The following is a 26527-nucleotide window of genomic DNA, read 5'->3' as shown; positions in this document are numbered from 1 at the left end:
ACAGGGAAACATCATCCAACCATTTTATAACTCAGGACCTATACGGCCACAAGACGGTGACCTTTTTCCTGCTGTTCTGATAACTACTCTCGACAGACTTGTACCCCCGATTCATCCTCTGGTGGTCTGGAGTCCATGAGACGAAAAGGTTCCTTTACACTGGAGTCATTCATCAGACGTCCTCACCCAGCACCTTCTCCATGTCTCACCTGAGAGGTCGACCACCGCTTCGTGACTGGACACAGCTCCCTTCTCTATAAACAGCTCATTAAAGTAGTCGCTGCAGGCGGCCAGCACAGCCTTGTGGGCCCTGTGCTCCTCCCCCTCGATCAGCAGCGTGATGTCACAGAACTGGTTGTTGAGGCGCTGCTGGTTCAGCTTGTCCAGCATCGTCTGACCGTGTCTGGGAAGGTACTGCTTCACCACTCCCTTACTGTCCACCTGGATAGATAACACAGGAAGTCACGACTACCGTCCACCTGGATAGATAACACAGGAAGTCACGACTACCGTCCACCTGGAAGAGATACCTAAGACAACACTAGACAGAGAGAGACCTAAGACAACACTAGACAGAGAGAGACCTAAGACAACACTAGACAGAGAGACCTAAGACAACACTAGACAGAGAGACCTAAGACAACACTAGACAGAGAGACCCAAGACAACACTAGACAGACCTAAGACAACACTAGACAGAGAGACCCAAGACAACACTAGACAGAGAGACCCAAGACAACACTAGACAGAGAGAGAGACCTAAGACAACACTAGACAGAGAGAGAGACCTAAGACAACACTAGACAGAGAGAGAGACCTAAGACAACACTAGACAGAGAGACCTAAGACAACACTAGACAGAGAGACCTAAGACAACACTAGACAGAGATACCTAAGACAACACTAGACAGAGATACCTAAGACAACACTAGACAGAGATACCTAAGACAACACTAGACAGAGATACCTAAGACAACACTAGACAGAGAGAGAGAGACCTAAGACAACACTAGACAGAGAGAGAGAGACCTAAGACAACACTAGACAGAGAGAGAGAGACCTAAGACAACACTAGACAGAGAGAGAGACCTAAGACAACACTAGACAGAGAGAGAGACCTAAGACAACACTAGACAGAGAGAGAGACCTAAGACAACACTAGACAGAGACAGAGAGACCTAAGACAACACTAGACAGAGAGACCTAAGACAACACTAGACAGAGAGACCTAAGACAACACTAGACAGAGAGAGACCTAAGACAACACTAGACAGAGAGAGACCTAAGACAACACTAGACAGAGAGAGACCTAAGACAACACTAGACAGAGACCTAAGACAACACTAGACAGAGACCTAAGACAACACTAGACAGAGACCTAAGACAATACTAGACAGAGACCTAAGACAACACTAGACAGAGACCTAAGACAACACTAGACAGAGACCTAAGACAACACTAGACAGAGACCTAGGACAACACTAGACAGAGAGACCTAAGACAACACTAGACAGAGAGAGACCTAAGACAACACTAGACAGAGAGAGACCTAAGACAACACTAGACAGAGAGAGACCTAAGACAACACTAGACAGAGAGAGACCTAAGACAACACTAGACAGAGAGACCTAAGACAACACTAGACAGAGAGACCTAAGACAACACTAGACAGAGAGACCTAAGACAACACTAGACAGAGAGAGACCTAAGACAACACTAGACAGAGAGAGAGATACCTAAGACAACACTAGACAGAGAGACCTAAAACAACACTAGACAGAGAGAGAGACCTAAGACAACACTAGACAGAGAGACCCAAGACAACACTAGACAGACCTAAGACAACACTAGACAGAGAGACCCAAGACAACACTAGACAGAGAGAGACCTAAGACAACACTAGACAGAGAGAGACCTAAGACAACACTAGACAGAGAGACCTAAGACAACACTAGACAGAGAGAGACCTAAGACAACATAGACAGAGAGACCTAAGACAACACTAGACAGAGAGACCTAAGACAACACTAGACAGAGAGACCTAAGACAACACTAGACAGAGAGACCTAAGACAACACTAGACAGACCTAAGACAACACTAGACAGAGAGAGACCTAAGACAACACTAGACAGAGAGAGACCTAAAGACAACACTAGACAGAGAGAGACTAAGACAACACTAGACAGAGAGAGACCTAAGACAACACTAGACAGAGAGAGACCTAAGACAACACTAGACAGAGAGAGACCTAAGACAACACTAGACAGAGAGACCTAAGACAACACTAGACAGAGAGACCTAAGACAACACTAGACAGAGAGACCTAAGACAACACTAGACAGAGAGACCTAAGACAACACTAGACAGAGAGAGACCTAAGACAACACTAGACAGAGAGAGAGAATACCTAAGACAACACTAGACAGAGAGACCTAAAACAACACTAGACAGAGAGAGAGACCTAAGACAACACTAGACAGAGAGACCCAAGACAACACTAGACAGACCTAAGACAACACTAGACAGAGAGACCCAAGACAACACTAGACAGAGAGAGACCTAAGACACACTAGACAGAGAGAGACCTAAGACAACACTAGACAGAGAGAGACCTAAGACAACACTAGACAGAGAGAGACCTAAGACAACACTAGACAGAGAGACCTAAGACAACACTAGACAGAGAGACCTAAGACAACACTAGACAGACCTAAGACAACACTAGACAGAGAGACCCAAGACAACACTAGACAGAGAGACCTAAGACAACACTAGACAGAGAGAGACCTAAGACAACACTAGACAGAGAGAGACCTAAGACAACACTAGACAGAGAGAGACCTAAGACAACACTAGACAGAGAGAGACCTAAGACAACACTAGACAGAGAGACCTAAGACAACACTAGACAGAGAGACCTAAAACAACACTAGACAGAGAGACCTAAGACAACACTAGACAGAGAGAGACCTAAGACAACACTAGACAGAGAGAGACCTAAGACAACACTAGACAGAGAGACCTAAGACAACACTAGACAGAGAGACCTAAGACAACACTAGACAGAGAGACCTAAGACAACACTAGACAGAGAGAGACCTAAGACAACACTAGACAGAGAGAGACCTAAGACAACACTAGACAGAGAGACCTAAGACAACACTAGACAGAGAGACCCAAGACAACACTAGACAGAGAGAGACCTAAGACAACACTAGACAGAGAGAGACCTAAGACAACACTAGACAGAGAGAGAGAGACCTAAGACAACACTAGACAGAGAGAGACCTAAGACAACACTAGACAGAGAGAGACCTAAGACAACACTAGACAGAGAGACCCAAGACAACACTAGACAGAGAGACCCAAGACAACACTAGACAGAGAGAGACCTAAGACAACACTAGACAGAGAGACCTAAGACAACACTAGACAGAGAGACCCAAGACAACACTAGACAGAGAGAGACCTAAGACAACACTAGACAGAGAGAGACCTAAGACAACACTAGACAGAGAGACCCAAGACAACACTAGACAGAGAGACCTAAGACAACACTAGACAGAGAGACCAAAGACAACACTAGACAGAGAGACCTAAGACAACACTAGACAGAGAGACCAAAGACAACACTAGACAGAGAGAGACCTAAGACAACACTAGACAGAGAGACCCAAGACAACACTAGACAGAGAGAGACCTAAGACAACACTAGACAGAGAGACCAAAGACAACACTAGACAGAGAGACCTAAGACAACACTAGACAGAGAGACCAAAGACAACACTAGACAGAGAGACCTAAGACAACACTAGACAGAGAGACCAAAGACAACACTAGACAGAGAGAGACCTAAGACAACACTAGACAGAGAGACCCAAGACAACACTAGACAGAGAGAGACCTAAGACAACACTAGACAGAGAGAGACCTAAGACAACACTAGACAGAGAGAGACCTAAGACAACACTCGACAGAGAGACCCAAGACAACACTAGACAGAGAGACCCAAGACAACACTAGACAGAGAGACCCAAGACAACACTAGACAGAGAGACCCAAGACAACACTAGACAGAGAGACCAAGACAACACTAGACAGAGAGACCAAAGACAACACTAGACAGAGAGACCAAAGACAACACTAGACAGAGAGACCAAAGACAACACTAGACAGAGAGACCTAAGACAACACTAGACAGAGAGACCTAAGACAACACTAGACAGAGAGACCAAAGACAACACTAGACAGAGAGACCTAAGACAACACTAGACAGAGAGAGACCTAAGACAACACTAGACAGAGAGAGAGATACCTAAGACAACACTAGACAGAGAGACTAAGACAACACTAGACAGAGAGACCAAAGACAACACTAGACAGAGAGACCTAAGACAACACTAGACAGAGAGACCCAAGACAACACTAGACAGAGAGAGACCTAAGACAACACTAGACAGAGAGAGAGATACCTAAGACAACACTAGACAGAGAGACTAAGACAACACTAGACAGAGAGACCAAAGACAACACTAGACAGAGAGACCTAAGACAACACTAGACAGAGAGACCTAAGACAACACTAGACAGAGAGAGACCTAAGACAACACTAGACAGAGAGAGACCTAAGACAACACTAGACAGAGAGAGACCTAAGACAACACTAGACAGAGAGACCTAAGACAACACTAGACAGAGAGACCTAAGACAACACTAGACAGACCTAAGACAACACTAGACAGAGAGACCCAAGACAACACTAGACAGAGAGAGACCTAAGACAACACTAGACAGAGAGAGACCTAAAGACAACACTAGACAGAGAGAGACCTAAGACAACACTAGACAGAGAGAGACCTAAGACAACACTAGACAGAGAGAGACCTAAGACAACACTAGACAGAGAGACCTAAGACAACACTAGACAGAGAGACCTAAACAACACTAGACAGAGAGACCTAAGACAACACTAGACAGAGAGAGACCTAAGACAACACTAGACAGACCTAAGACAACACTAGACAGACCTAAGACAACACTAGACAGAGAGACCAAAGACAACACTAGACAGAGAGACCTAAGACAACACTAGACAGAGAGACCTAAGACAACACTAGACAGAGAGAGACCTAAGACAACACTAGACAGAGAGAGACCTAAGACAACACTAGACAGAGAGACCTAAGACAACACTAGACAGAGAGACCTAAGACAACACTAGACAGAGAGACCTAAGACAACACTAGACAGACCTAAGACAACACTAGACAGAGAGACCCAAGACAACACTAGACAGAGAGAGACCTAAGACAACACTAGACAGAGAGAGACCTAAGACAACACTAGACAGAGAGAGACCTAAGACAACACTAGACAGAGAGAGACCTAAGACAACACTAGACAGAGAGAGACCTAAGACAACACTAGACAGAGAGACCTAAGACAACACTAGACAGAGAGACCTAAAACAACACTAGACAGAGAGACCTAAGACAACACTAGACAGAGAGACCTAAGACAACACTAGACAGAGAGAGACCTAAGACAACACTAGACAGAGAGACCTAAGACAACACTAGACAGAGAGACCCAAGACAACACTAGACAGAGAGACCAAGACAACACTAGACAGAGAGAGACCTAAGACAACACTAGACAGAGAGAGACCTAAGACAACACTAGACAGAGAGAGACCTAAGACAACACTAGACAGAGAGACCTAAGACAACACTAGACAGAGAGACCTAAGACAACACTAGACAGAGAGACCTAAGACAACACTAGACAGAGAGAGACCTAAGACAACACTAGACAGAGAGAGACCTAAGACAACACTAGACAGAGAGACCTAAGACAACACTAGACAGAGAGACCCAAGACAACACTAGACAGAGAGAGACCTAAGACAACACTAGACAGAGAAGAGACCTAAGACAACACTAGACAGAGAGAGAGAGACCTAAGACAACACTAGACAGAGAGAGACCTAAGACAACACTAGACAGAGAGAGACCTAAGACAACACTAGACAGAGAGACCCAAGACAACACTAGACAGAGAGACCCAAGACAACACTAGACAGAGAGAGACCTAAGACAACACTAGACAGAGAGACCTAAGACAACACTAGACAGAGAGACCCAAGACAACACTAGACAGAGAGAGACCTAAGACAACACTAGACAGAGAGAGACCTAAGACAACACTAGACAGAGAGACCCAAGACAACACTAGACAGAGAGACCTAAGACAACACTAGACAGAGAGACCAAAGACAACACTAGACAGAGAGACCTAAGACAACACTAGACAGAGAGACCAAAGACAACACTAGACAGAGAGAGACCTAAGACAACACTAGACAGAGAGACCCAAGACAACACTAGACAGAGAGAGACCTAAGACAACACTAGACAGAGAGACCAAAGACAACACTAGACAGAGAGACCTAAGACAACACTAGACAGAGAGACCAAAGACAACACTAGACAGAGAGACCTAAGACAACACTAGACAGAGAGACCAAAGACAACACTAGACAGAGAGAGACCTAAGACAACACTAGACAGAGAGACCCAAGACAACACTAGACAGAGAGAGACCTAAGACAACACTAGACAGAGAGAGACCTAAGACAACACTAGACAGAGAGAGACCTAAGACAACACTAGACAGAGAGAGACCTAAGACAACACTAGACAGAGAGACCCAAGACAACACTAGACAGAGAGACCCAAGACAACACTAGACAGAGAGACCCAAGACAACACTAGACAGAGAGACCAAAGACAACACTAGACAGAGAGACCAAAGACAACACTAGACAGAGAGACCAAAGACAACACTAGACAGAGAGACCAAAGACAACACTAGACAGAGAGACCTAAGACAACACTAGACAGAGAGACCTAAGACAACACTAGACAGAGAGACCAAAGACAACACTAGACAGAGAGACCTAAGACAACACTAGACAGAGAGAGACCTAAGACAACACTAGACAGAGAGAGAGATACCTAAGACAACACTAGACAGAGAGACCTAAGACAACACTAGACAGAGAGACCAAAGACAACACTAGACAGAGAGACCTAAGACAACACTAGACAGAGAGACCCAAGACAACACTAGACAGAGAGAGACCTAAGACAACACTAGACAGAGAGAGAGATACCTAAGACAACACTAGACAGAGAGACCTAAGACAACACTAGACAGAGAGACCAAAGACAACACTAGACAGAGAGACCTAAGACAACACTAGACAGAGAGACCTAAGACAACACTAGACAGAGAGAGACCTAAGACAACACTAGACAGAGAGAGAGATACCTAAGACAACACTAGACAGAGAGAGACCCAAGACAACACTAGACAGTATAGTTTCAGTAAAGTGACTAGGCTATATCCCCCCCCCCCCCCCCCCCCCAAAAAAATACAGCAACACTGACAAAGACCAGTTCGTGTTTAGCCACAGTCCTGGGGCTCTTGGTCTTGTGATGAATGGAAGTCACCAAGTCCATCTCCTCCTCCTCTTCCTCCTCCACCTCATCATCGTCACTGGCTGGGGTTGTGACCCTCCTTGGTCTCCCTGGTCGGCCCACCAGTCTGGATCCGCTCCGGTCCTCTGACAACCCTCTCCGGTCCTGTCTGTTCTGGCACTGCCTACACTGTCTCATGTAGTCCTTCACCTGCTTCAGGATACCTGGGAAGACACGGGGTTAATCACGTTGATTTATAGACAGTGTGCTTACACACCGAACGGTTTCAGTAGCTAGATGTATTGCCTTCATCATTATGGTGCAGCAGTACTCTCAACACATTAACGAAAAGTAGACATTTTGGACCAAAAATGTCAGTTTTTGAAACATGTGCATATGGGCAATGACCCGTGTAAAACCTGTCCGCCCATCTAGATGTGATAAAGTTGAAATCACCTGCACCTTACCCGCTAATATAGAGAATGCGCCGTAGACTACAGCCAGACGGTGCAATGATTTTTTTTGAATTTGAGAGTAAAAATGTTGGCCGAGAAAGTGTTCCAAAACTTATGACCTGTAGTGTATGTAGACGAGGTGATTCATTTAATCAAGGTTTTTTTAAGACACCAACTTATTACATCTTTAAAAAATAATAATGTTTAAGCTGCATTTAGTCAACTTGTCTATAATTAGATACGTGCAGCTTCTCTTCTGTCATATGCTGCCCTAGAAGAATAAATAAAACCTAAGAATGTCTTTGCTCGGCAAAAAAAAGTAGAGATAACAGAGAACCTCACCAGAATGTCATAAATCGATAGAATGGAATGTTTAACGCTACTTTTTTTTGCGGAGCAAAGACGTTTAGGGACCGGGGAGAAAAAGTTAGGGACCACCGAGAAAATGCAACAACTCTAAAAACTGAACTCTGTGCAAAAATTTCCAAATGTCAGTTTGACTGTTTTAGTTTCTTTACAGTTCAAATATAGATTATAGAACATCATGCTCTGTTTTTAGGATGTTTGATACTTCAGGATTTTGGCAATGAGACCAGTTATCTACTCCCTCAGAGTCCGATGAACTAGTGGATACACTTTTTATGTTTCGGAGTCAAGTATGCTAGCAGATAGCGCAATAACTTCAAGTCTATGGGTAACGCTAGTTAGCATTGTTTCACAAAACTACTTTACTATAACTGCTTCAATCCCCGATCACACTTCTAGTCGATGTCATAGCAGCGTTGGCTATCAAAGCTCATCCGACAGATAGCCTACCGGATTTAGAGTGGTGGGCCAGAAACCGAAAGGTTGCCAGTTCAAATCCCCGAGCAGACCAGGTGAAAAATCTGTCGATGAGCCCTTGAGCAAGGCACTGAACCCTAATTGCTCCTGTAAGTAGCTCTGGACAAGAGTGCCTGTTAAATGACTAAAATGTAAACTGTAAAAACATGTCATCGGGTTCAAAGGTAGTTTCTCGCCTAACTGTATATGTTCAGGCCGTCAAATCAAATCCTTTGATATGAAGTTGTTCTTTTTTTTTAAAGAATATTAAAACGTGTGATTTTCACGAGGTTGGAGTAACATGTTCAACTACTTAAGACATTGGCTCTAATCTAGGTTGTGCATTTCGATTGAGAAACGAACACCTAAAAAAGGAAGAATTTTTAACTTCTCTTATTGACTTGGCCTGTTTGGCAAGCATTCACAGAAGTCTCATGATGTTGCACTTCTGGGTTTAGAAACTGTGGGCCTGAACGTTGCGGGCATAGGTAAGGGTAAGGCTTAAAATCCATGCCTGTACTGGGCTCTAGTGAAATACTGTGTGGATAAAGGGCACAACCCTAAACCCGCCTGCTCCACATATGGGGACAGCGGGTATGACTCAACCTGCACATAACTTAAAACTGCAATATTTAACTTTTTGGGTAACCCACTAAATGCACATAGAAATGAAGGTTAAAGATATGTCATTCTCATTGAAAGCCAGTCTAAGTAGCGGTGGTGTATCTGTTCTTTCTATAATTTCTATGCTTCCCGTTTAGTTTTTGCTGTCTTTTACATTCGGTTTGGTACACCAACTTCAAATAGCTGAAAATACAAACAAATTATTCACAGCTGTTTAGATGGTACAATGATTGTCTGTAGAATGACTTTGTTTTGTCACAAACTGAAATTAGGCGGACTATTAGAATTTTTTGCAACCAGGAAATGGCGGAATGATTCCTGCATATTGCTCCTTTAAGCGTACGACGCATTGATTGACCTGGCGAGCCATATGGCAAACAAACCGCGAAGGAAATATACCAGCTGGTGCTTTCTTTTACGCGTGTTCTTTTGGCCTAATAAACAAAACAAGTGTTGCTGAATAATTTAGCTGTAAAATTATATTTTACCTCTCCACCAATACTTCTGAGAAATTGATTCCCAAGTGTGATGCTGGTTGAGGTGCTCTTCTCCGGTGACAATGTGTGACTCGTCGATCAGTTCCTTCCTCCGTCCTGCCTGCAACACCACTTCCAACTCGGTGAATTCATCCAGGCCCTTCTGCCTTCTCTGGTAGTACAGTGTGCCATTCCGCACGACATAGCAAGCGGCTGCTTTACGTATCTTTCTTTTAGTATTGCCATGGGTCCCCGGTGCGTACGGCTCCCGCTCATCAGTCAGATAGCGCCTGATGGCTAAGTAGCTTTCCTCGCACGACATAACCTTAATTATTCGCGTACACAACTAAAAAAATACGCTATTTATTTCGAAGAGAAAGCCATCTTCGAACTTGTAATTTTTAAATCCGTATAAGTGCCACATAATATACAAAAAGAATACAATATTTCAGGTTATTTTCGAAGGGGGAACGCAGTTCTTGACCGTGAGGGGTGGACTTGCATGAACAGACAAAATGGCTGCTGCACAACCGGATGTGGCGTGAGAAATGGCGGAAGAGCAGAGATACTGTATGTAATGGCGAGGTAATCTTGTCTCCGCCCTAACAGTGTTCGTCCGTGTCCCGAAGGCAGGTGGTCTGCTTATCGTGGACAGATTAAACCCTCTCGCTTTCGCCTCGTCCTTCTCATTCTTTGAGGTTTAATGGCGGAATACAACCTACGGGTGTATTCACGCCACCTACTGTACAGGGTAAGGAAACAAAAATATTCATTTGGAGGGGGGCAGAGGTCTGATACCAACAGTCTGTTCTCTCCCTTACCATCAGGCAGGTGGTCTGATACCAACAGTCTGTTCTCTCCCTTACCATCAGGCAGGTGGTCTGATACCAACAGTCTGTTCTCTCCCTTACCATCAGGCAGGTGGTCTGATACCAACAGTCTGTTCTCTCCCTTACCATCAGGCAGGTGGTCTGATACCAACAGTCTGTTCTCTCCCTTACCGCCGGGCATCGGTCTGACACAATTTCTATATACACTGATTACACAATTATGAGAACAACTATTTAATATTGAGCTGCTTGCTTAGCGAGTTCCACTTCCTCCCATACCTGGCGTGAACTCGAGACCTCTGCCTCACAAACACACAACTGCCCCCCTCAAGTGTCTTATCCGATCGCTCCACCTCAAAAGCTAGCTAATGTAGCGATGCAAGAGGGACACTTCAGGCTTGGGAGTAAGTTCCCCATCTGCTACACCAACACACATCACAGCTGCTGCTACCAGATTCTTATAGTCTGTCCATTTTATACTCTATTTTACATTTAGAAAGACAATAACAACATAATGATGACATAACAATAAAGAATAGAGTGGGGGGTCGCCTGGGTCCTACCAGGAAACGCAGGACACCCAGCGAGCCCTGCCACAGCAAGCCAGGCATCATGTGTGACCAGGCAGGAGTCAGGAGGGTATAGTTCACAAACAAATACAGACCATTAATATATTAGGCTACGCTCTTTGATATACATATGACATATTTAAAAAATGAATTCATTTAAAACATTTTAACTAACTATATTTAACTTTTATAGTGTCCCAGAGACCCTCTAGACCTGCAGGACTGATGTCGCTCTTTCCGTACTCAATAAATACAGGAATTCTCTTAACCAAATGTCCATGCTGAAGCACTGAGGTTTACACTGTTTCCAATTCATAAGTAGTGTTCGTTTGACTGAACAGTGCAATGATGCGTGGCTCTAGGTCGGATATTGTCCACCCTACTTCCTAGCAAACACACTACAGGACAAAGTGGCATACATACGTTCAAAATTCCAGACACGATATCAACTACTTCTGTCCAAAATCTTTTGACGGCCGGACATTTCCAGAACAGATGCATTAGTTTACCAACCTCGCCGCAGCCAAAATCTGAAAAGGCTTTGATACATATGTCTTTACATAGGTTTTATATAAAGCCCTTTGTATTAATTTGAATAATTATAAACCAGTTGGATTCTGCTGATGTTTGTCCATATTGCATCCCGCAGTACAGCGGTGAGAGATTTACCCAAGTCCTGGATGTTGCTGTTTGGGGAGGAGAGGCCAATCAGCTTGTTTAAGATGGAAACCGTTCCTTCCCCGTTAGCTGTACCCCTCTTCACATGAAAACTCAAGCATTGGGTTATCTATCTTACGGTGTAACTTGGGGTACTACCATAATGATGATAGGGAGATCAAATTGATATGTTCTGTTACCAGTAGTGGGTTATCTATCTTACAGTAGAACTCGATGTAATACCATAATGATTGATATGTTCTGTTACCAGTAGTGGGTTATCTATCTTACAGTAGAACTCGATGTAATACCATTATGATTGATATGTTCTGTTACCAGTAGTGGGTTATCTATCTTACAGTAGAACTCGATGTAATACCATTATGATTGATATGTTCTGTTACCAGTAGTGGGTTATCTATCTTACAGTAGAACTCGATGTAATACCATTATGATTGATATGTTCTGTTACCAGTAGTGGGTTATCTATCTTACAGTAGAACTCGATGTAATACCATAATGATTGATATGTTCTGTTACAATGTATTCCTCTAACCACTCCCAGCTGCCTACTATTCCCCATTTGTATAACCCATGACAATGGGTATCTGGCATTATGAGACTTCATAACCACATGACAATGGGTATCTGGTATTATAAGACTTCATAACCACATGACAATAGGCATTATGAGACTTCATAACCACATGACAATAGGTATCTGACATAAGACTTCATAACGGCATGACAATGGGCATTATGAGACTTCATAACCACATGACAATGGGTATCTGACATTATAAGACTTAATAACCACATGACAATAGGTATCTGACATTATAAGACTTCCTAACACATCGCTGTCCTCACCTCCTGACCTCAACTCCTCCTTCACCTAATCCACAGATGTCCACCTGTCTCCCCATGTATCAACACATCGCTGTCCTCACCTCCTGACCTCAACTCCTCCTTCACCTAATCCACAGATGTCCATCCGTCTCCCCTGTATCAACACATCGCTGTCCTCACCTCCTGACCTCAACCCCTCCTTCACCTAATCCACAGATGTCCATCTGTCTCCCCTGTATCAACACGATGCCCTGCTCCCGCCCCCCAACACATTCCACAGCTATCTGTCCTTCCACAGAGAACCCTTCACTTTCTCCTTTGATTCTATCATTTATTTAATATCTCAATGTTCAAAATGTCAAACCCAACACATCGATCCAAAACCCTTTACTCCGACCAAAAAAAAAGACTCAGAACTCGGCTCGGATTTACTAGATTCCACGACCACATTGCTTCTCTTACTTCCAGTTCCTCTCACTCTTATCTCTACTCCATCTGATTCAAACACAACATCCGCTTCAGACCAATCAGGACAGGGTTTGGGGTTTGTCAATGAGAGAAGTGACAAATTCTTCCTTAGTTGTTAATTTTCATTAAATCTATAGGTACAACCTAGACTCGAGCCAATGTCTTAATTAGTTGAACATGTTATTACTCCAAACTTGTGAAAATGAACAACTGACACGTTTACATTTTCGTCCAAAATAACTTAATTTGGAAGGAGGGTCTTTGATTTGACAGCCTGCAGATCCTTAGTTCGACACGAGACAACCGTTAGACTCTTAGCTAGCCAACATCACCATGACTTCGACTGGAAGTGTGATCGGTCATTTCTATTGGAGAAGCAGTTTCTTCCTATCTTTATACCGGACGGTCTTTGATGATGCTATGTGCATTTCTGACCACAAGACGGCGCAATGGGACAACAAACCAAGCTGTTTTCCTCTTTCCCAAAGCCTTACTCATGATTCATATTTCAAATGAATTTTCCAGTATCATTATGCTTTTTCATAGGCAACATATTTAAATGGCCTGATAGAAAATGAGCAAACATTGACAATATATATTGTTGGAACAATAATCAACAACATCTCAAAATTAGCAATGACCTTCCTCCCAAGTCCCAACCACCTGATCCAGTCGAGGATCCCAGATGACTGTCAGGCACCAGTGTAACTAAAGCATCGTTGTCTCCAGGAGCCTCCAAGGAAGGGCATTACAGGCAGCTTACAGGAATAGGGAAGGATTTGATTTTGCAAAGAGATTTCATGCGACCTCATAAGATGTTTCACGGCAGTTAAGTGTGTTGTTGTGTATTAAGTCCAGTTATATCCATACACATCCAATCATATCCAATCACATCCAATCATATCCATTCACATCCAATCATATCCATTCACATCCAATCATATCCATTCACATCCAATCATATCCATTCACATCCAATCATATCCATTCACATCCAATCATATCCATTCACATCCAATCATCTTTTTATTTTATTTTTTTATTTTACCTTTATTTAACCAGGTAGGCAAGTTGAGAACAAGTTCTCATTTACAATTGCGACCTGGCCAAGATAAAGCAAAGCAGTTCGACAGATAAAACGACACAGAGTTACACATGGAGTAAAAACAAACATACAGTCAATAATGCAGTATAAACAAGTCTATATACAATGTGAGCAAATGAGGTGAGAAGGGAGGTAAAGGCAAAAAAGGCCATGATGGCAAAGTAAATACAATATAGCAAGTAAAATACTGGAATGGTAGTTTTGCAATGGAAGAATGAGCAAAGTAGAAATAAAAAATAATGGGGTGCAAAGGAGCAAAATAAATAAATAAATAAAAATTAAATACAGTTGGGAAAGAGGTAGTTGTTTGGGCTAAATTATAGGTGGGCTATGTACAGGTGCAGTAATCTGTGAGCTGCTCTGACAGTTGGTGCTTAAAGCTAGTGAGGGAGATAAGTGTTTCCAGTTTCAGAGATTTTTGTAGTTCGTTCCAGTCATTGGCAGCAGAGAACTGGAAGGAGAGGCGGCCAAAGAAAGAATTGGTTTTGGGGGTGACTAGAGAGATATACCTGCTGGAGCGTGTGCTACAGGTGGGAGATGCTATGGTGACCAGCGAGCTGAGATAAGGGGGGACTTTACCTAGCAGGGTCTTGTAGATGACATGGAGCCAGTGGGTTTGGCGACGAGTATGAAGCGAGGGCCAGCCAACGAGAGCGTACAGGTCGCAATGGTGGGTAGTATATGGGGCTTTGGTGATAAAACGGATTGCACTGTGATAGACTGCATCCAATTTGTTGAGTAGGGTATTGGAGGCTATTTTGTAAATGACATCGCCAAAGTCGAGGATTGGTAGGATGGTCAGTTTTACAAGGGTATGTTTGGCAGCATGAGTGAAGGATGCTTTGTTGCGAAATAGGAAGCCAATTCTAGATTTAACTTTGGATTGGAGATGTTTGATATGGGTCTGGAAGGAGAGTTTACAATCTAACCAGACACCTAAGTATTTGTAGTTGTCCACGTATTCTAAGTCAGAGCCGTCCAGAGTAGTGATGTTGGACAGGCGGGTAGGTGCAGGTAGCGATCGGTTGAAGAGCATGCATTTAGTTTTACTTGTATTTAAGAGCAATTGGAGGCCACGGAAGGAGAGTTGTATGGCATTGAAGCTTGCCTGGAGGGTTGTTAACACAGTGTCCAAAGAAGGGCCGGAAGTATACAGAATGGTGTCGTCTGCGTAGAGGTGGATCATATCCATACACATCCAATCATATCCAATCATATCCAAATAATAGAATAAGCCAAAATGCCTCTTGCTGTACAATAGTCGACAGGTAATGAAATGCACCTATGACATTGCTTTGTCATCAAGATGAAGCCAATCAAAAGCCACAGTCACAGAGGACTTTTAGCGAGCCGTTACTGGGTGTGTTGACTCTCCTCTCCTCCTCTTCTCTCCTCCTCCTCTCCTCTCCTCTCCTCCTCCTCTCCTCATCTCCTCCCCTCCTCTCCTCTTCTCTCCTCCTCCTCCCCTCCTCCTCTCCTCCCCTCCTCCTCTCCTCTTCTCTCCTCTCCTCCTCCCCTCTCCTCTCCTCCTCCCCTCCTCCTCTCCTCATCTCCTCCCCTCCTCTCCTCTTCTCTCCTCCTCCTCTCCTCTCCTCTCCTCCTCCCCTCCTCCTCTCCTCATCTCCTCCCCTCCTCTCCTCTTCTCTCCTCCTCCTCCCCTCCTCCTCTCCTCCCCTCCTCCTCTCCTCTTCTCTCCTCTCCTCCTCATCTCCTCTTCTCCTCCCCTCCTCTCCTCTTCTCTCCTCTCCTCCTCTGCTCTCCTCTTCTCTCCTCTGCTTGGCTCTCCTCTCCTCTCCTCCTCCCCTCCTCCTCTCCTCATCTCCTCCCCTCCTCCTCTCCTCCCCTCCTCCTCTCCTCTTCTCTCCTCTCCTCCTCATCTCCTCTTCTCCTCCCCTCCTCTTCTCTGCTCTCCTCTTCTCTCCTCTGCTTGGCTCTCCTCTCCTCCCCCCCTCCTCTCCTCTGCTCTTCTCTCCTCTCCTCTGCTTGTCTCTCTTCTCTCCTCCCCTCCTCTCCTCTTCTCTCCTCTCCTCCTCTCCCCCCCCCCCCCCCTCTCCTCTGTCTGGTCTGGGCAGCGCTCTCCGTTCTGTCTGGAAGAGATAATTGAACAGCCTCCACCTCTGAAGGGAGTTGCTGGGCAACAGCCCTGGGTGACTCATCACATCGCTGTTTTCTGATGAACCGTATCCTAGCTATCCTCATCTAACAACAGTCCTGTTGTCTGTCTGTGTGTCCCTATCTCTGACTGTCGCGTTCTCTATGTGGTCAGTTGACACACTGGGGCTGTCATAGATTTGAAGCACACTCGTTCACACACATAGGCCCTAAAGACACGCATGTACGCACACACAAAGACTTACAAACAAGGCCACATATAGCTCCTGAGAGACTATAATGTATGAATAAACACTATTGTCACAGGGATTCCTGTCAGCTTTTACCAAATTCATTTATATTGATGATGAAGAAAGGACCAAAAAGGTAATGTCCCCTACAGTCCAACCTTGAAATGTGATGGTTAGAAGGACTGTCCCTCTAGCAGGACAGCGCTCCTATTGGTCCTTTGGTCTTTAGGAGAACTATCCCTCTAGCAGGACAGTGCTCCTATTGGTCCTTTGGTCTTTAAGAGAAGTATCCCTCTAGCAGGACAGCGCTCCTATTGGTCCTTTGGTCTTTAAGAGAAGTATCCCTTTAGCAGGACAGCGCTCCTATTGGTCCTTTGGTCATTAAGAGAAGTATCCCTTTAGCAGGACAGCGCTCCTATTGGTCCTTTGGTCATTAAGAGAAGTATCCCTCTAGCAGGACAACGCTCCTATTGGTCCTTTGGTCTTTAAGAGAAGTATCCCTCTAGCAGGACAGCGCTCCGATTGGTCCTTTGGTCTTTAAGAGAAGTATCCCTCTAGCAGGACAGCGCTCCTATTGGTCTTTCGGTCTTTAGGAGAAGTATCCCTCTAGCAGGACAGCGCTCCGATTGGTCCTTTGGTCTTTAAGAGAAGTATCCCTCTAGCAGGACAGCGCTCCGATTGGTCCTTTGGTCTTTAAGAGAAGTATCCCTCTAGCAGGACAGCGCTCCTATTGGTCCTTCGGTCTTTAGGAGAAGTATCCCTCTAGCAGGACAGCACTCCGATTGGTCCTTTGGTCTTTAAGAGAAGTATCCCTCTAGCAGGACAGCACTCCGATTGGTCCTTTGGTCTTTAAGAGAAGTATCCCTCTAGCAGGACAGCGCTCCTATTGGTCCTTTGGTCTTTAAGAGAAGTATCCCTTTAGCAGGACAGCGTTCCTATTGGTCCTTTGGTCTTTAAGAGAAGTATCCCTTTAGCAGGACAGCGCTCCTATTGGTCCTTTGGTCATTAAGAGAAGTATCCCTTTAGCAGGACAGCGCTCCTATTGGTCCTTTGGTCATTAAGAGAAGTATCCCTCTAGCAGGACAGCGCTCCGATTGGTCCTTTGGTCTTTAAGAGAAGTATCCCTCTAGCAGGACAGCGCTCCTATTGGTCCTTCGGTCTTTAGGAGAAGTATCCCTCTAGCAGGACAGCACTCCGATTGGTCCTTTGGTCTTTAAGAGAAGTATCCCTCTAGCAGGACAGCGCTCCGATTGGTCCTTTGGATTTTGTTTGGTAGTATTTGTTCATACAACGGGTCCACTTACTGCCTAGCAGTATGTCTGTTGACACAATCGTGACTGTGTTTACTGTACTCATGACATTTCCAAGAGTCTTTAACTTTTCCACAGTAAATTACATGAATGTCTTACTAAGGGCCTAAATGTCATCCACACTACAGTCTTCAATGGAGGAGAGAGTCCTTTAACCTTGAGGTTTCTCTGTCAGCTCATTAATACATCTGTGACACACAACACGATGAAGATGATTGCAGTGTTGGTTTGTATTGTGCCTGGCTGACGGAGCACAGTAGCAGGAAGCTGATGGGATGCCAGCTCCACGGCAAGGCCTCATGATTCCACTCACATTTTTTGACACGAAACACTGGTCAAAAAACGAAACTTGGCCGCTCAACTTGTCTTCAACTCAGAGGTTCCGTTACATTTCTCCTGCCCTGTGTGAATTATTGGCCAGGTCCCAAATTGCACCCTATTCCCTATACAGAGGCTTACAGGCTCTGGTCAAAAACAGTGCAAAGGGAATAAGGTCCCATTGACAGCCTCCATGGTAGGTGACAGAGTAGCTACAGACACAGTGAGCAGTTGATGCCGGAATTGAGGTGAGTAACTGCCGATCTGATGTTCAAAAGCTCTTGTCGGTTATAAGAAATGATAGCGGATACATGGAGTGAATATGTAATTAAAATAAAGGCCAAAATAATCATAAAAGAGCAAAGTACGGCTCCATCTTTCCTTCAGAGTGTGTGTGTGTGTGTGTGTGTGTGTCTGTTGGTGTGTGCCTGTATGTGTGTGTGGTGTGTGTGTGTGTGTCTGTTGGTGTGTGCCTGTATGTGTGTGTGGTGTGTGTGTGTGTGGCTGTTGGTGTGTGTGTGTGATGGAAAACTACTCCAGCACCAAGGCAGCCCTACTCAGCTCCATATCACTGACCATGACCCCGACAGAGCAGAACGAAGGAGAGGAGAGGAGAGAACAACAGAACAGAGCAGAACCAGGCTGAACAGAACAGAGCAGAGCAGAACCAGGCTGAACAGAACAGAGTGGAACCAGGCAGAAGAGAACAGAGTGGAACCAGGCAGAAGAGAACAGAGTGGAACCAGGCAGAACAGAACAGAGTGGAACCAGGCTGAACAGAACAGAGTGGAACCTGTCAGAGCAGAACAGAGTGGAACCAGGCAGAACAGAACAGAGTGGAACCAGGCAGAACAGAACAGAGTGGAACCAGGCAGAACAGAGCAGAGTGGAACCAGGCAGAACAGAACAGAGTGGAACCAGGCAGAACAGAACAGTGGAACCAGGCAGAACAGAACAGAGTGGAACCAGGCAGAACAGAACAGAGTGGAACCAGGCAGAACAGAACAGAGTGGAACCAGGCAGAACAGAACAGAGTGGAACCAGGCAGAACAGAACAGAGTGGAACCAGGCAGAACAGAACAGAGTGGAACCAGGCAGAGCTGAGCAGAGTGGAGACAGAGCTGGGAGAGGCAGTGAAAGATAAGCCAATCTCCTCTCTGTCTATTTCCCAGCTGTGTTTGTCCTTTCTGCAGACAGACACCTTTTTCTTCCCAGGGCGCTATTTTTAATTTTTTTTATTTCACCTTTATTTAACCAGGTAGGCTAGTTGAGAACAAGTTCTCATTTGCAACTGCGACCTGGCCAAGATAAAGCATAGCAGTGTGAGCATACAACAAAGAGTTACACATGGAGTAAACAATTAACAAGTCAATAACACAGTAGAAAACGAAGGGGGGGTCTATATACAATGTGTGCAAAAGGCATGAGGAGGTAGGCAAATAATTACAATTTTGCAGATTAACACTGGAGTGATAAAAGATCAGATGGTCATGTACAGGTAGAGATATTGGTGTGCAGAAGAGCAGAAAAGTAAATAAATAAAAACAGTATGGGGATGAGGTAGGTGAAAAGGGTGGGCTATTTACCAATAGACTATGTACAGCTGCAGCGATCGGTTAGCTGCTCAGATAGCTGATGTTTGAAGTTGGTGAGGGAGATAAAAGTCTCCAACTTCAGCGATTTTTGCAATTCGTTCCAGTCACAGGCAGCAGAGTACTGGAACGAAAGGCGGCCAAATGAGGTGTTGGCTTTAGGGATGATCAGTGAGATACACCTGCTGGAGCGCGTGCTACGGATGGGTGTTGCCATCGTGACCAGTGAGCTGAGATAAGGCGGAGCTTTACCTAGCATAGACTTGTAGATGACCTGGAGCCAGTGGGTCTGGCGACGAATATGTAGCGAGGGCCAGCCGACTAGAGCATACAAGTCGCAGTGGTGGGTAGTATAAGGTGCTTTAGTGACAAAACGGATGGCACTGTGATAGACTGCATCCAGTTTGCTGAGTAGAGTGTTGGAAGCCATTTTGTAGATGACATCGCCGAAGTCGAGGATCGGTAGGATAGTCAGTTTTACTAGGGTAAGCTTGGCGGCTTGAGTGAAGGAGGCTTTGTTGCGGAATAGAAAGCCGACTCTTGATTTGATTTTCGATTGGAGATGTTTGATATGAGTCTGGAAGGAGAGTTTGCAGTCTAGCCAGACACCTAGGTACTTATAGACGTCCACATATTCTAGGTCGGAACCATCCAGGGTGGTGATGCTAGTCGGGCATGCAGGTGCAGGCAGCGACCGGTTGAAAAGCATGCATTTGGTTTTACTAGCGTTTAAGAGCAGTTGGAGGCCACGGAAGGAGTGTTGTATGGCATTGAAGCTTGTTTGGAGGTTAGATAGCACAGTGTCCAAAGACGGGCCGAAAGTATATAGAATGGTGTCGTCTGCGTAGAGGTGGATCAGGGAATCGCCCGCAGCAAGAGCAACATCATTGATATACACAGAGAAAAGAGTCGGCCCGAGAATTGAACCCTGTGGCACCCCCATAGAGACTGCCAGAGGACCGGACAGCATGCCCTCCGATTTGACACACTGAACTCTGTCTGCAAAGTAATTGGTGAACCAGGCAAGGCAGTCATCCGAAAAACCGAGGCTACTGAGTCTGCCGATAAGAATATGGTGATTGACAGCGTCGAAAGCCTTGGCAAGGTCGATGAAGACGGCTGCACAGTACTGTCTTTTATCGATGGCGGTTATGATGTCGTTTAGTACCTTGAGTGTGGCTGAGGTGCACCCATGACCGGCTCGGAAACCAGATTGCACAGCGGAGAAGGTACGGTGGGATTCGAGATGGTCAGTGACCTGTTTGTTGACTTGGCTTTCGAAGACCTTAGATAGGCAGGGCAGGATGGATATAGGTCTGTAACAGTTTGGGTCCAGGGTGTCTCCCCCTTTGAAGAGGGGGATGACTGCGGCAGCTTTCCAATCCTTGGGGATCTCAGACGAGATGAAAGAGAGGTTGAACAGGCTGGTAATAGGGGTTGCGACAATGGTGGCAGATAGTTTCAGAAATAGAGGGTCCAGATTGTCAAGCCCAGCTGATTTGTACGGGTCCAGGTTTTGCAGCTCTTTCAGAACATCTGCTATCTGGATTTGGGTAAAGGAGAACCTGGAGAGGCTTGGGCGAGGAGCTGCGGGGGGGGCGGAGCTGTTGGCCGAGGTTGAAGTAGCCAGGCGGAAGGCATGGCCAGCCGTTGAGAAATGCTTATTGAAGTTTTCGATAATCATGGATTTATCAGTGGTGACCGTGTTACCTAGCCTCAGTGCAGTGGGCAGCTGGGAGGAGGTGCTCTTGTTCTCCATGGACTTCACAGTGTCCCAGAACTTTTTGGATTTTTTGGATGCAAACTTCTGCCTGAAGAAGCTGGCCTTAGCTTTCCTGACTGACTGCGTGTATTGGTTCCGGACTTCCCTGAACAGTTGCATATCACGGGGACTATTCGATGCTATTGCAGTCCGCCACAGGATGTTTTTGTGCTGGTCGAGGGCAGTCAGGTCTGGGGTGAACCAAGGGCTGTATCTGTTCTTAGTTCTGCATTTTTTGAACGGAGCATGCTTATCTAAAATGGTGAGGAAGTTACTTTTAAAGAATGACCAGGCATCCTCAACTGACGGGATGAGGTCAATGTCCTTCCAGGATACCCGGGCCAGGTCGATTAGAAAGGCCTGCTCACAGAAGTGTTTTAGGGAGCGTTTGACAGTGATGAGGGGTGGTCGTTTGACTGCGGCTCCGTAGAGGATACAGGCAATGAGGCAGTGATCGCTGAGATCCTGGTTGAAGACAGCGGAGGTGTATTTGGAGGGCCAGTTGGTCAGGATGACGTCTATGAGGGTGCCCTTGTTTACAGAGTTAGGGTTGTACCTGGTGGGTTCCTTGATGATTTGTGTGAGATTGAGGGCATCTAGCTTAGATTGTAGGACTGGCGGGGTGTTAAGCATATCCCAGTTTAGGTCACCTAACAGAACAAACTCTGAAGCTAGATGGGGCGATCAATTCACAAATGGTGTCCAGGGCACAGCTGGGAGCTGAGGGGGGTCGGTAGCAGGCGGCAACCGTGAGAGACTTATTTCTGGAGAGAGTAATTTTCAAAATTAGTAGTTCGAACTGTTTGGGTATGGACCTGGAAAGTATGACATTACTTTGCAGGCCATCTCTGCAGTAAACTGCAACTCCTCCCCCTTTGGCAGTTCTATCTTGACGGAAGATGTTATAGTTGGGTATGGAAATCTCTGAATTTTTGGTGGCCTTCCTGAGCCAGGATTCAGACACAGCAAGGACATCAGGGTTAGCAGAGTGTGCTAAAGCAGTGAGTAAGACAAACTTAGGGAGGAGGCTTCTGATGTTGACATGCATGAAACCAAGGCTTTTTCGAACACAGAAGTCAACAAATGAGGGTGCCTGGGGACATGCAGGGCCTGGGTTTACCTCCACATCACCCGCGGAACAGAGAAGGAGTAGTATGAGGGTGCGGCTAAAGGCTATCAAAACTGGTCGCCTAGAGCGTTGGGGACAGAGAATAAGAGGAGCAGGTTTCTGGGCATGGTAGAATATATTCAGGGCATAATGCGCAGACAGGGGTATGGTGGGGTGCGGGTACAGCGGAGGTAAGCCCAGGCACTGGGTGATGATGAGAGAGGTTGTATCTCTGGACATGCTGGTAGTAATGGGTGAGGTCACCGCATGTGTGGGAGGTGGGACAAAGGAGTTATCAGGGGTATGAAGAGTGGAACTAGGGGCTCCATTGTGAACTAAAACAATGATAACTAACCTGAACAACAGTATACAAGGCATATTGACATTTGAGAGAGACATACAGCGAGGCATACAGTAATCACAGGTGTTGAATTGGGAAAGCTAGCTAAAACAGTAGGTGAGACAACAGCTAATCAGCTAGCACAACAACAGCAGGTAAAATGGCGTAGACTAGGCAACGGGGCCAACAGATAAAACAAACAAGCAGAATGGAGTACCGTGATTTATGGACAGTCCAGCGTGCATCAGCTATGTAGCCAAGAGATCAGTGATCTCTGAGATCAATGAATAGGATCCCATGGACTCAACACCCAATCCCAGAGGGTTATTAATCTCAACACCCAATCCCAGAGGGTTATTAATCTCAACACCCAATCCCAGAGGGTTATTAATCTCAACACCCAATCACAGAGGGTTATTAATCTCAACACCCAATCACAGAGGGTTATTAATCTCAACACCCAATCCCAGAGGGTTATTAATCTCAACACCCAATCACAGAGGGTTATTAATCTGAACACCCAATCACAGAGGGTTATTAATCTCAACACCCAATCACAGAGGGTTATTAATCTCAACACCCAATGACAGAGGGTTATTAATCTTGACACCCAATCACAGAGGGTTATTAATCTCAACACCCAATCCCAGAGGGTTATTAATCTCAACACCCAATCACAGTGGGTTATTAATCTCAACACCCAATCACAGAGGGTTATTAATCTCAAAACCCAATCACAGAGGGTTATTAATCTCAACACCCAATCCCAGAGGGTTATTAATCTCAACACCCAATCACAGTGGGTTATTAATCTCAACACCCAATCACAGAGGGTTATTAATCTCAAAACCCAATCACAGAGGGTTATTAATCTCAACACCCAATTACAATCTCCTTCATCCTCATTTGTTCCTATCGGAGTCACAGGCCCTTCCCTTATAGGCCTACCGTGACTGTGTATCTATAGGACAGAGTAGAGCAGAACCAGCCTACCGTGACTGTACGGTGACTGTGTTTCTATAGGACAGAGTAGAGCAGAACCAGCCTACCGTGACTGTACGGTGACTGTGTTTCTATAGGACAGAGTAGAGCAGAACCAGCCTACCGTGACTGTACGGTGACTGTGTTTCTATAGGACAGAGTAGAGCAGAACCAGCCTACCGTGACTGTACGGTGACTGTGTTTCTATAGGACAGAGTAGAGCAGAACCAGCCTACCGTGACTGTACGGTGACTGTGTTTCTATAGGACAGAGTAGAGCAGAACCAGCCTACCGTGACTGTACGGTGACTGTGTTTCTATAGGACAGAGTAGAGCAGAACCAGCCTACCGTGACTGTACGGTGACTGTGTTTCTATAGGACAGAGTAGAGCAGAACCAGCCTACCGTGACTGTACGGTGACTGTGTTTCTATAGGACAGAGTAGAGCAGAACCAGCCTACCGTGACTGTACGGTGACTGTGTTTCTATAGGACAGAGTAGAGCAGAACCAGCCTACCGTGACTGTACGGTGACTGTGTTTCTATAGGACAGAGTAGAGCAGAACCAGCCTACCGTGACTGTACGGTGACTGTGTTTCTATAGGACAGAGTAGAGCAGAACCAGCCTACCGTGACTGTACGGTGACTGTGTTTCTATAGGACAGAGTAGAGCAGAACCAGCCTACCGTGACTGTACGGTGACTGTGTTTCTATAGGACAGAGTAGAGCAGAACCAGCCACCGTGACTGTGTTTCTATAGGACAGAGTAGAGCAGAACCAGCCTACCGTGACTGTACGGTGACTGTGTTTCTATAGGACAGAGTAGAGCAGAACCAGCCTACCGTGACTGTATGGTGACTGTGTTTCTATAGGACAGAGTAGAGCAGAACCAGCCTACCGTGACTGTACGGTGACTGTGTTTCTATAGGACAGAGTAGAGCAGAACCAGCCACCGTGACTGTGTTTCTATAGGACAGAGTAGAGCAGAACCAGCCACCGTGACTGTGTTTCTATAGGACAGAGTAGAGCAGAACCAGCCTACCGTGACTGTACGGTGACTGTGTTTCTATAGGACAGAGTAGTAGTAAACATTTTATACGCTACAACTTTGCATGTCCTTCAACAACAGGGTGATCAAATTAAGATCCTACACCTGTATAACCAACCTATTTTTTTCCACCTATTACCCTTGTATTTCCCAGCAGGAGGAAATAAAACCCATTGGGTGGGAACCTGAAGGTCTCTACCTCTACCTCTACCTCCCCCTCTCTCTCTTTCTCTACCCTCTCTCTCTACCTCTACCTCCCCCTCTCTCTCTCTCTCTCTCTCTCTCTCTCTCTCTCTCTCTCTCTCTCTCTCTCTCTCTCTCTCTCTCTACATCCCGCTCTCTCTCCACCCTCTCTCTCTCCACCCTCTCTCTCTCTCCCCACCCTCTCGCTCTCTCTCTCTCTACCTTCTACCTCCCTCTCTCTCTCCACCCTCTCTCTCTACCTTTACCTCCCTCTCTCTCTCTCTCTCTCTCTCTCTCTCTCTCTCCACCCTCTCTCCCCACCCTCTCTCTCTCTCCCCACCCACCCTCTCCGTCTCTCTCTCTCTCCCTCTCCGTCTCTCTCTCTCTCTCTCTCTCCCTCTCTCCGTCTCTCTCTCTCTCTCTCTCGACCACAAACAATAGCGTCATTATCATTGGTGGATTCCCGGGTAGTGTAGCAGAATGAATGAGAGTTTTAATGGCCTGTGATGTAGATAGCTGAATGGAGCGGTGACTACAACACCCGGTCATTGTTTTATTCACATAGAGTGGGTCCCAATGGTACCCTATTCCCTGTGTAGTGCATTACTTTTGACCCGGCTGATGGGGCACTATACAGGGAATAGGATGGCATTTGTGACGCAGTCACACACTGTTTACTGGTAGACTCTGGAACTTACCAGAACTATTAAACATATTTTCTTCTGTTGGTTCTTAATTCCTGCTGCCTCTGTCCTCATTAAGTTTATTCACTGCACTTTATATAACTGACGTGCCTAGTTAAATAAAGGTCAAATGAAAAATACATAATGGGCCCTTGGATACTTAGCACTCTATGGAAACATTGCTAGCCTGATCACTGATCTGCAGTTGGCAAGACAACACAAACAGATCTGGGACCAGGCTGGAATCTGGGATTCACTGTAAGTGGCTGGAATGGAATCGATGGAAACACGTTGTCAAACTAATTGGTTCCATGCGTTTGGTACACAGGAGGCTGGTGGTACCTTAACTGGGGAGGACGGGCTCGTGCTAATGGCTGGAGTGGAATCCGTGGAATGGTATCAAATACATAAAACACATGGTTTCCATGGTTTCCATGTGTTTGATGCCATTCCATTGATTCCACTCCAGCCATTACAATGAGCCGTCCTCCCCTCAGCAGCCTCCACTGGTTTGGTACCATTCCA

The 26527-nt window shown here is 45.6% G+C and overlaps 1 protein-coding gene across 2 annotated transcripts in view; it reads right to left on the bottom strand.

The window, feature by feature from the left end:
- Positions 1–10406, bottom strand: part of zbtb11 (zinc finger and BTB domain containing 11) — a 30009-nt gene extending 19603 nt beyond the window's left edge. For both annotated transcript variants that reach the window (XM_031822297.1, XM_031822298.1), the window contains exons 1-3: positions 9872–10406; positions 7453–7706; positions 210–441 (exon numbers count right to left, since the gene is read on the bottom strand). In XM_031822297.1, the coding sequence (XP_031678157.1) occupies positions 210–441; positions 7453–7706; positions 9872–10181 (796 nt within the window). In that variant the 5' untranslated portion in view covers positions 10182–10406. The remainder of the gene's footprint in view (positions 1–209; positions 442–7452; positions 7707–9871) is intronic.
- Between the last annotated feature and the right edge of the window lie 16121 nt (positions 10407–26527).

This window comes from Oncorhynchus kisutch, linkage group LG4 (assembly GCF_002021735.2).
Source record: "Oncorhynchus kisutch isolate 150728-3 linkage group LG4, Okis_V2, whole genome shotgun sequence".
Lineage (NCBI taxonomy): Eukaryota > Metazoa > Chordata > Actinopteri > Salmoniformes > Salmonidae > Oncorhynchus > Oncorhynchus kisutch.
The sequence above is the reverse complement of the archived record's forward strand: the minus strand, read 5'-3'. Positions and strand labels throughout refer to the sequence as shown.